At 46.2% G+C, this 11,295-nt stretch overlaps 1 protein-coding gene across 1 annotated transcript; it reads left to right on the forward strand.

Moving 5' to 3' along the window:
• Positions 1-1,190: 1,190 nt before the first annotated feature.
• On the forward strand, positions 1,191-6,163 carry LOC146865523 (uncharacterized). The gene is made up of 3 exons (XM_085640160.1): positions 1,191-1,798; positions 3,645-6,094; positions 6,136-6,163. Exons 2-3 carry the CDS (start codon positions 4,032-4,034, stop codon positions 6,161-6,163), a joined length of 2,091 nt encoding a protein of 696 aa, XP_085496286.1. The 5' UTR covers positions 1,191-1,798; positions 3,645-4,031.
• Positions 6,164-11,295: the final 5,132 nt, after the last annotated feature.

An 11,295-nucleotide genomic window follows, 5' to 3' on the forward strand; every position in this document is an offset into this window, starting at 1 on the left:
ATCCCTGCGTTCTCCGACAAGTTTTCTTGACCCGGTCGCGTTCTCCACGAGATGTTGGATTTTGGTAGCCATTTTGCGCTGTCTCGCGAGAGTTCGCGGCCGCATTCAAGTCATTTTTCACGCGATCACGTCATTTGTCGCGCGATCACGTCTTTCTTCTCGCGATCATGCACCGCGCGAGTATGAGAAGATTGAGATCTCGAACATGTCATTCTACATCGCGAGCCAGAGAATGAGGACGCGGGCACATGAAATCGAACGCGAACAGGAGAAAGAGACCGCGAACACGTCATATCCAACGCGGCAGGGACAAAGAAGAGAACGCGATCATATCGTTTTCGACACGCCGGCGGAAGTAATGTGAAGCTGGAGAACTCAACAACGTAAAATTTACAATTTGGAGAGGAATATCGGCTCTAGCAGCATGAAACCATCTGCAAATACTGATTTTGGATGAAAAGAACTCCTTACATTCACATTTGGCTTTCCTTTTTTGTGCAAGGAGTCATTTTTTTTTTACAAGGTGGAGAGAGGGAGGAAGTGACACAGATTCTCCAACTTCCTGTTCCTGTCCAGCAGGCTCCTCCCAGTGCTTTGTCCATCTCCTGCTCATTCTGCCTTTGGATTTGGAGCTGGAAAGATCACTCTTTTTGTCTGCTGCATCATTGCAATTGGATTTCAGGATTTTTGGAATAGGATATTTTACAAGTAAGTGGTTGTTGTGTTTGATTGTGGGCATTGCAGTTGTGTAACTACAATTTATTTTTGATAATTAATTATCATCATTCCTTTTTTTTTTTTAATTTTTTTTTAATTTTGTGGGTTGTAGTAGTAGGCCCGAGCTAGCCATGGGCATGGCCTCATGGGTGTGTGTGTGCATGATGAAGCAACTGTTCCTTTTGTTTTTTGAATATATTTCATTTTCAATCACATTTAGGGCATGGATGGCATTGGATTGAGTTGGGGAAGTGTGTTTTTTGGGGTGGCCTTGCTGATGTTGTTGGGCCTGGCCATGTGGCTGGTGGCCATTTTGAGGCCTAGGCCTGCAAGCTTGCCTGGCCTTGTCTGCCAACAGGCCTGCTTTCATCCACTGCTACCAGAGCAGGTAGCCACAGCTTTAGTAATCTACTGTTTTCTGTTTGCTCTGTTGAATTTAGACATCAATTAGGGCATGGATGGCATTGGATTGAGTTGGGGAAGTGTGTTTTTTGGGGTGGCCTTGCTGATGTTGTTGGGCCTGGACATGTGGCTGGTGGCCATTTTGAGGCCTAGGCCTGCAAGCTTGCCTGGCCTTGTCTGCCAACAGGCCTGCTTTCATCCACTGCTACCAGAGCAGGTAGCCACAGCTTTAGTAATCTACTGTTTTCTGTGTGCTCTGTTGAATTTAGACATCATTTAGGGCATGGATGGCATTGGATTGAGTTGGGGAAGTGTGTTTTTTGGGGTGGCCTTGCTGATGTTGTTGGGCCTGGACATGTGGCTGGTGGCCATTTTGAGGCCTAGGCCTGCAAGCTTGCCTGGCCTTGTCTGCCAACAGGCCTGCTTTCATCCACTGCTACCAGAGCAGGTAGCCACAGCTTTAGTAATCTACTGTTTTCTGTGTGCTCTGTTGAATTTAGACATCATTTTGGGCATGGATGGCATTGGATTGAGTTGGGGAAGTGTGTTTTTTGGGGTGGCCTTGCTGATGTTGTTGGGCCTGGACATGTGGCTGGTGGCCATTTTGAGGCCTAGGCCTGCAAGCTTGCCTGGCCTTGTCTGCCAACAGGCCTGCTTTCATCCACTGCTACCAGAGCAGGTAGCCACAGCTTTAGTAATCTACTGTTTTCTGTTTGCTCTGTTGAATTTAGACATCATTTAGGGCATGGATGGCATTGGATTGAGTTGGGGAAGTGTGTTTTTTGGGGTGGCCTTGCTGATGTTGTTGGGCCTGGCCATGTGGCTGGTGGCCATTTTGAGGCCTAGGCCTGCAAGCTTGCCTGGCCTTGTCTGCCAACAGGCCTGCTTTCATCCACTGCTACCAGAGCAGGTAGCCACAGCTTTAGTAATCTACTGTTTTCTGTGTGCTCTGTTGAATTTAGACATCATTTAGGGCATGGATGGCATTGGATTGAGTTGGGGAAGTGTGTTTTTTGGGGTGGCCTTGCTGATGTTGTTGGGCCTGGCCATGTGGCTGGTGGCCATTTTGAGGCCTAGGCCTGCAAGCTTGCCTGGCCTTGTCTGCCAACAGGCCTGCTTTCATCCACTGCTACCAGAGCAGGTAGCCACAGCTTTAGAAATCTACTGTTTTCTGTGTGCTCTGTTGAATTTAGACATCATTTTGGGCATGGATGGCATTGGATTGAGTTGGGGAAGTGTGTTTTTTGGGGTGGCCTTGCTGATGTTGTTGGGCCTGGACATGTGGCTGGTGGCCATTTTGAGGCCTAGGCCTGCAAGCTTGCCTGGCCTTGTCTGCCAACAGGCCTGCTTTCATCCACTGCTAACAGAGCAGGTAGCCACAGCTTTAGTAATCTACTGTTTTCTGTTTGCTCTGTTGAATTTAGACATCATTTAGGGCATGGATGGCATTGGATTGAGTTGGGGAAGTGTGTTTTTTGGGGTGGCCTTGCTGATGTTGTTGGGCCTGGCCATGTGGCTGGTGGCCATTTTGAGGCCTAGGCCTGCAAGCTTGCCTGGCCTTGTCTGCCAACAGGCCTGCTTTCATCCACTGCTACCAGAGCAGGTAGCCACAGCTTTAGTAATCTACTGTTTTCTGTTTGCTCTGTTGAATTTAGACATCATTTAGGGCATGGATGGCATTGGATTGAGTTGGGGAAGTGTGTTTTTTGGGGTGGCCTTGCTGATGTTGTTGGGCCTGGCCATGTGGCTGGTGGCCATTTTGAGGCCTAGGCCTGCAAGCTTGCCTGGCCTTGTCTGCCAACAGGCCTGCTTTCATCCACTGCTACCAGAGCAGGTAGCCACAGCTTTAGTAATCTACTGTTTTCTGTTTGCTCTGTTGAATTTAGACATCATTTAGGGCATGGATGGCATTGGATTGAGTTGGGGAAGTGTGTTTTTTGGGGTGGCCTTGCTGATGTTGTTGGGCCTGGCCATGTGGCTGGTGGCCATTTTGAGGCCTAGGCCTGCAAGCTTGCCTGGCCTTGTCTGCCAACAGGCCTGCTTTCATCCACTGCTACCAGAGCAGGTAGCCACAGCTTTAGTAATCTACTGTTTTCTGTTTGCTCTGTTGAATTTAGACATCATTTAGGGCATGGATGGCATTGGATTGAGTTGGGGAAGTGTGTTTTTTGGGGTGGCCTTGCTGATGTTGTTGGGCCTGGACATGTGGCTGGTGGCCATTTTGAGGCCTAGGCCTGCAGCAAGCTTGCCTGGCCTTGTCTGCCAACAGGCCTGCTTTCATCCACTGCTACCAGAGCAGGTAGCCACAGCTTTAGTAATCTACTGTTTTCTGTTTGCTCTGTTGAATTTAGACATCATTTAGGGCATGGATGGCATTGAGTTGGGGAAGTGTGTTTTTTGGGGTGGCCTTGCTGATGTTGTTGGGCCTGGACATGTGGCTGGTGGCCATTTTGACGCCTAGGCCTGCAAGCTTGCCTGGCCTTGTCTGCCAACAGGCCTGCTTTCATCCACTGCTACCAGAGCAGGTAGCCACAGCTTTATTGATCAAGTGTTTTCTATGTGATCTGTTGAATTTTTAGACATCACCTTCCTGAGAGTGTAGTGTGGCTGTACACAGTACTAGTAGTATAACATAGCTCTAGTTAAAAAAAATTCATAAATGGCTAGACTATCTTTTGTTTGCACTAGTACAGTACTAAGTAACTGAACCACAAAAACAAATGCAACATTTCACTGATGTTCTTCTCCTGTCTTCTTTGCTTTTAGGTGCACAAAAGACAGAGTAGGAGGTGTCATCGGCATCACCTGGCTACCCGTTGTACTGCCAGCCAGACAGAAGTCCTGCTGCGCATCACGCCCACGTGTGACCAGAACTTGTTGTGCATCTGCCTCCTGCCTGACGTCGGAATAAGATGGCCCCAAAGAAAGGTACCGGGTCCAGTACCAAGAAAGTTGCTGGTGAGAAGAAGGAACAGAAAAAGGAAGTGCCATTAACCACGACTGGTGGTGTGCCGGCCAAGGTTTTTTTTGGCACCAAAGCGTTGTCCGGGAACCAAGCTGGGAGCAGCACAGCGGTCCAGCAACCCCACCAACCTAGGCCCAAGGGCTTTACTGTCGCAGAGGTAGCCAGTCTACTAACGGGCAGCGATGTTGAAGAAATGTCATTACCGCAAAGTAGTACACAATCAAGTTCAACGCAGGCGCAAACTCAGCAGATCAGTGTGCAGCCGCCGCAACAAGAACAGCAGCAGCAGCCGCCGCAACAAGAACAGCAGCAGCAGCAGCCGCCGCAACAAGAACAGCAGCAGCAGCCGCCGCAACAAGAACAGCAGCAGCAGCCGCCGCAACAAGAACAGCAGCAGCAGCCGCCGCAACAAGAACAGCAGCAGCAGCCGCCGCAACCAGAACAGCAGCAGCAGCCGCCGCAACCAGAACAGCAGCAGCAGCCGCCGCAACCAGAACAGCAGCAGCAGCCGCCGCAACCAGAACAGCAGCAGCAGCCGCCGCAACCAGAACAGCAGCAGCCGCCGCAACCAGAACAGCAGCAGCCGCCGCAACAGCCCACCATAGTAGTTGTTGCTCCTGACGTAGGGGCATTTCAGGAAATCGAGCTTCCTGCAGACAAAGCGGAGCGAAGTCAAACCACTATTTCAGAACATCTATTGTCTTCCAGACCACCAGCAAGGAAAAGGAGGCTTAGTCCATCATCTTCTTCTTCAAGCCCCGCTTCTGATGATCGTGATGACACTTGGGTCCCACCAGCTCGGTCTGAGAGTGAAGTACGCCACAAGACATTGCTTCTGAAAAGGAAGGTCCCAGAAAAACTTAGAGTTATGGAGGTAGATGTAGAAGAGGGGGGTGATGATGTTGATGAAGACGAGCCAGTCATCACGCTCATTACTCCCGCCCCAAAGGGATTGGAGACCGACATTCTAACCCTATCCAGAAAGGCTGCTACTGAGCGGGATGTAGCACGGATCTCACCAACACAGGTTACACCACCACTACCTCCAGCTGCCATATTTTCCAAGGCCCGGCAGGGACCTACATCCAGCTCAACCACCTCAGTAGGAAGTGGTAGTAAAAGTCACAGTGTAGGTGGACAGGGTCACATATTTTCAAGCACCCCCTCAAGTTCATCTGGTGTTGAAAGTGGCACATCCAGCAGTGCCAGAAAGTTCTCCTTCCCAGTTTGGGACTTCTTTTCTGTTAGCGCCAAGGAGGAGAACGTTGCTATATGCGCAATTTGTCGGCAAGGTGTTCGGCGTGGTAAGCTTGGTACAAACTATGGTACCGGAGGACAAGCAAGTCATCTCAGAATACACCACACTATTGTGTGGGAGGATCACCTACTTAAGTTAAAAGAAAGTAGGAAAACTAAACCCTTTGAAGTTGGTCAGGAATCAGGGAGCGATATTATTGTGGTGGCAGGTGAAGAACAGGGAGGCATTTCTAGCCCTGTCTCCAGTAGTGCAGTCACTGCAGTGGTAACGCCCACATCCTCCTCAGTAACATCAGAGTGGCACCGCAGTAAGAGCCATACTCAGAGTGTGGGTGAGACACCAAGGCGACCGGCGAGTACCTCAATGAGACAATCTGTGTCGTTGAGCCTTAGTGGGTTAATGGCACCACTAAGGAAAGTAAGCCAGCCTACCATTGACAGCATGTTTAGGTTGGAGGGGCAGTTCCAACGCAACCACCCAACGGCACGATTGTACAATGCGAAGCTGGCTAAAATGTTAGCGCTGGACCTTCTTCCTTTTTCATTTGTGGAAGGGGTGGGTTTCCTTGAATTTGTGTCTGCCATCTGCCCGAAATGGAAAGTTCCAAGCCGGTCCTATTTCGCAAGAATTGCTGTTCCGGCACTACATCATGATGTGCTGGAATTGGTTGGACAAGCTTTGCAGAAGAGTGCTGTGCACAATATCCACCTGACAACAGACATGTGGACCAGTTGCCAAGCCACAGATTACATGTGTATCACTGCACACTGGATCTCTTTTGTGGGGGTTAAAGATCAACTATCTGCACGAGGTGTTGTTGACACAGCTGCGATTTTTGAAGGTACTCGGAAACATGCAACTGTAGCCATGTTCGCCATGGAGAAATCTCATACGGCTGAAAACATTTTAGAAGAGTTTCGCACCAAGGTTTTGGAATGGCTGCAGCCCAGAGGGCTTGGTATTGGTTTTGTTGCCACAGACAATGGCAGTAATGTACTTAAGGCCATGCAACTTGGTTCCTATTTCAGGGTTCCGTGTTTGGCACACTGCATAAACATTATAGTGCAAGACTTTCTGAAAAAAGAACCCATAGTAAGCAATTTACTGTCCATCTGCCGAAGAATATGCACTCATTTCAGCCATTCTTTTAAAGCTCGGAAGCAGCTGAGGATCCTCCAACGTGAGCGTAGGGTGCCAGTCAAGGCACTCATCCAGGAGGTGGCAACACGTTGGAACTCAACGTATTACATGCTTGATCGTCTGTACGAACAGCACAGGTCACTCAATGATTATGTCTGGTACAGAAGCAGTGATGCTAGTTTTAAAGGCATGACCCTTCAGAGGGAGCAATGGACCCTAATTCAATGCCTGACTGAGATGCTGTCTCCTTTTGAGGTCTTCACACGTGAAGTCAGCAAGGAGGACTGTACAATGGGCCAAGCTATCCCATTGTTGCAAATGCTAGAGCGTGAGCTGAATAATGTGTCTGAATCCTACAAAGGTGTAGAGGACAGAAGGCAAGCCCATGACTTGGTGGAGAGCTTATCCAGGCGCTTATCAGAAAATGTAAGGATACAAAATAAAATTTTGTCACAAGAACATTACATTTGTGCCACAATTCTGGATCCACGTGCAAAATTAGGACTATTCCGTTCTTTTTCCGACACTGATGTTGCCCGCTACAAAAGTTGTATAGCTGAAGCAGCCATCAAGTTTGAAAACGAAGGGCTGCTAATTAAAAGCCCGCCACATCAACCCACAACAAGTACTGATACTGAAGCAGGCCATGCAGAATCAAGTGCAACTTCGTCGGCTGAGGGCAGTGCGGTTGGCTCACAATCGCAACACTCACCATCACCATCGACTACAAAAACAATAACTGGATCATTCGGCCGAGTACAATCATTATCAGATTGGTATGTAAAGATGTGCCTTAAGCACAGTGCTGATGCACAGAAAAAACAGCACAAAAGCTTACCAGCAGCAACCCTGAACATTGAGCGGATGGTCCAGGCCTATCTGGACGACCCAACAGAGGTGTACGTTGATCAAAACCCAGTGCAGTATTGGCATAGGAAAAGGTCTGAATTGCCACAGCTCAGCAGGCTGGCGATAAGCTATCTGGCTTGCCCTGTCGCAAGTGTCTCTTCCGAACGTGTTTTCAGTGCTGCTGGTTCCATTGTAACCTTGAGAAGGACCAGTCTATCTCCCAAAAACGTGGAGAGGTTAACAATGATCAAAATGAATCAGCACTTCATACCACCGAATTACACAATGCATGAATCAACAGAGGAAGATGAGGACAGCGGCTCAGGTGACGGAAGTATTGTGTCAGATGATTACCTACTACTGGAAGATCCCCCAGAGTTTGAGGACGAGCTATACTTCCCTGACAATTAGGCTCGCACTTACTGTCTTCCTCCCTTTTTTCCCCCTTTGTTTGTGTCTGTTGTTCCGGTTATAAACTTGTGAATCGCAACCAATGCATTATCACCGTCTTCTAATCTTCTAATTTAAGATACAAGTTTCAGGTGTCTGCCATTTGACACTACAGTCCTCAGAATCCAGCTCCTCCGCTCGATCATACTGCATCTCCTGGTCAATTCCATTTCCCTCATGAATGATGATTGGATGATGGTAACAACAAATTCAAACTTTCCTCGTCCTTCCAAAACAAGTGGACCATGAATCTGATGACTTCTATAGCTATCCTCCTTCAGAGCCGAGAGAGACTGGCCATTAACTGAAAATAAGATGCAACAGGTAATGATTGATGCCATGCATTGGCCGCAGAATAGCAGACTGAATGATGTAGATTTTGTTGTGTGTGTTGCGCATGAATGAATTGATGTAATTGTGCACTGCCACTAATCAACATTCTACAGAACACACTAATTTTCCTCTTCTGGCAAACAAGAAATGTCTACTTCTCCTGCATCTTGGTGATACATTGCTTTTAATTCAATACAGGAAGGGGACTCACTCAATCTGCACAATGCAAATGACTGTGACTTAACAGCACCGTCCATCATGATGATGGCGAAAGAGACGGCCTGCAGCGTTAACGAGATGAGATGCAACAGGTAATGATTGATGCCATGCATTGGCCGCAGAATAGCAGACTGAATGATGTAGATTTTGTGGTGTGTTGCGCATGAATTGATGTAATTGTGCACTGCCACTAATCAACTTTCTACAGAACACACTAGTAATTACTAATTTTCCCCTTCTGGCAAACAAGAAATGTGTACTTCTCTCCTGCATCTTGGTGATACATTGCTTTTAATTCAATACAGGAAGGGGACTCACTCAATCTGCGCAATGCAAATGACTGTGACTTAACAGCACCGTCCATCATGATGATGGCGAAAGAGACGGCCTGCAGCGTTAACGAGATGAGATGCAACAGGTAATGATTGATGCCATGCATTGGCCGCAGAATAGCAGACTGAATGATGTAGATTTTGTGGTGTGTTGCGCATGAATTGATGTAATTGTGCACTGCCACTAATCAACTTTCTACAGAACACACTAGTAATTACTAATTTTCCTCTTCTGGCAAACAAGAAATGTGTACTTCTCCTGCATCTTGGTGATACATTGCTTTTAATTCAATACAGGAAGGGGACTCACTCAATCTGCGCAATGCAAATGACTGTGACTTAACAGCACCGTCCGTCATGATGATGGCGAAAGAGACGGCCCGTTAACTTAAGATGAGAAGGAACAGGTAATAAATGATGATAATTAATGGCATGCATTGGACACCTGACTCTGAGCTATTGGTCTTTGTGTTTGCGTTGTTTGTTGTGCACAAAGTGATGTCAAAGTGTACTAGTGGTAATCTATCTTTCTGTACACAATAAAGAATGACTCAAGTCAGTAATATTTATATTTCTACTCTTGTTGTGTTATAAAAATTACACTTGTACTGCAGGCCGATCTTCAGTCAGTAGAAGTATCAGAGCTGATGATGAAGTCAGGAGGATGTTTCATGAGTGGCATAAAACGGAAAAGCCTAAAGGTAAACACGTGAACAACAACCACAGCACACCCAAATGTCTGTGTAGAAGTTGAATAGAGTGTAGCGGTGGGATGACTGCAGTGCATTGATTTTACTAACTTTAACTGTAAAATGCTATGTCTGGAATGGATAATGTGCTTTGCGTTTGTCCAACTCTTTGAGAGAAAAAAAAAAGGACTCTAAAGTGTAAACGTAGGATGTGCTAATGGTAAGCACTGTGGGCCTGACCTCTCCTGTTACTGTTGAAGGTCTATGCTGGAAACAGACTACAGTAGAGATGATGCATATGCATACATGCCACCTCGGAAAGTGTTCTTGTTGCACTACACCATCACTTGTGCATTTGTTTTCACTTTCTTTCTGAATATCCCCTTTGGTTTTCAATCTAAAATTACAGGCCGGGCCTTGTCCAAAACTTTGTAAAACATTACAATGCATATTAATTACCTTACCAATCACTCACCTTTTTATTCCAGCCGGGCAGTGGCGAGTGGTGAGGCGACACACCCAAGATTGATGGACGAGAGGAGCAAGAGGAATGCCGAGATGCAAAAAACCAGTCCACATTTTTGACCAGGATAAGACAGTAACAGTATCCACTTTTCACTTCTTTTAAATAATTTGATTAATATCTTGTATACATTCTTTACAACAGTGTGTTCTTGGAGTTGTTATTATCAATCATCATTACGTTTGCTCTGTGTTTACGATTCTTCACTACCAATATTTAAAATTTCTATTTGCTATCTGTTAAAGTATTAAGGCCGGAACAGAACAAGAAATAGAAGTGTATGTAATCCGGGTCTCATCATGCATGAATTTCCTTTTTTATACCTTAACATATGGAATGGATATGGTATGGTAGTCTTCAATGATTGTCGTTTGTTTGTCTATGTATGCATACTGTTTTTCTATGTCAAACCTTTCCCAAAATCCCCCTTCCCATCCAATCAACGGACCCTAACCCTCTTCCCCCGGGCTGTGTGACTTATTGTCGAGGTGTAACTAAATTAAATGTACACCAATACTTAATCACACACTTGCTGGGGCGGATGTGGTGAAAGCAACACTACTTCAATTTCAATGCAGAGCGATGATCTTCTTCTGCTTGCCCACCCATGAGTAGGATATTTCACAGGTTATTTTATTTAACAAAGGAACATATACCTCAGCATGAATTGCCGGCATTGATTGGATTTGTTTGTTGTCATTCCTCATATACAGCACTAACTGTTAGACTGTAGGCATAGCCAAGTCGACAAAACTATAGTTTGTAACTCTGTCTAGTAGGCTATCCTCATAATAACCAGCATTCAGTTTTTTTGTCAAATATTTGAGCATATAATTGTTGCTCGGTAAATTCTGTGATGTACTTCATTCAACTACTCCTCTAACAGTCTCTCAAAGGCGATTCACTATCTCCTTTTCTTTTTTTGGAAATGCTGCCACCCTGCCAGTGTATACTACTACTACTATACTACCACCACCACCCCAATCATGGCATGTATGAAAAAGGAAACCATCTTCACCATGCAGCCAGTGCTGTGCCACAGTTGGACATAAACATCAAGCACCGGTAAGAGAGAAGTTTGGGGGAGGCAGAATCAATAATGGACATGTGTTGTCAATGATGTCAGTTTCAAACACCACTCCAAAGAATGCATAGTAGGACCAGTCAATGAGTGAGGTGTGTCGCATCTATCTGTTTGTGTCTTATACAGTCAGCAAATTATTGAAATCAAACACACGCTATGGGCGGCCATGCACCAGCAAAGAAACAGTGTGATGTAAAACAGTTACCCCACCTACAAAACATTAACAACCTTGCATGTAACATAGAAAAATATATTTAATTGACCCTAACAAATAAACTAAACCCACAAAAGCTAACCCACCCACCTCCCTAACCCCAACGACTGTCCATAGAAG

This window comes from Triturus cristatus, chromosome 2_1 (assembly GCF_964204655.1).
Source record: "Triturus cristatus chromosome 2_1, aTriCri1.1, whole genome shotgun sequence".
Classification (NCBI taxonomy): Eukaryota; Metazoa; Chordata; class Amphibia; order Caudata; family Salamandridae; genus Triturus; species Triturus cristatus.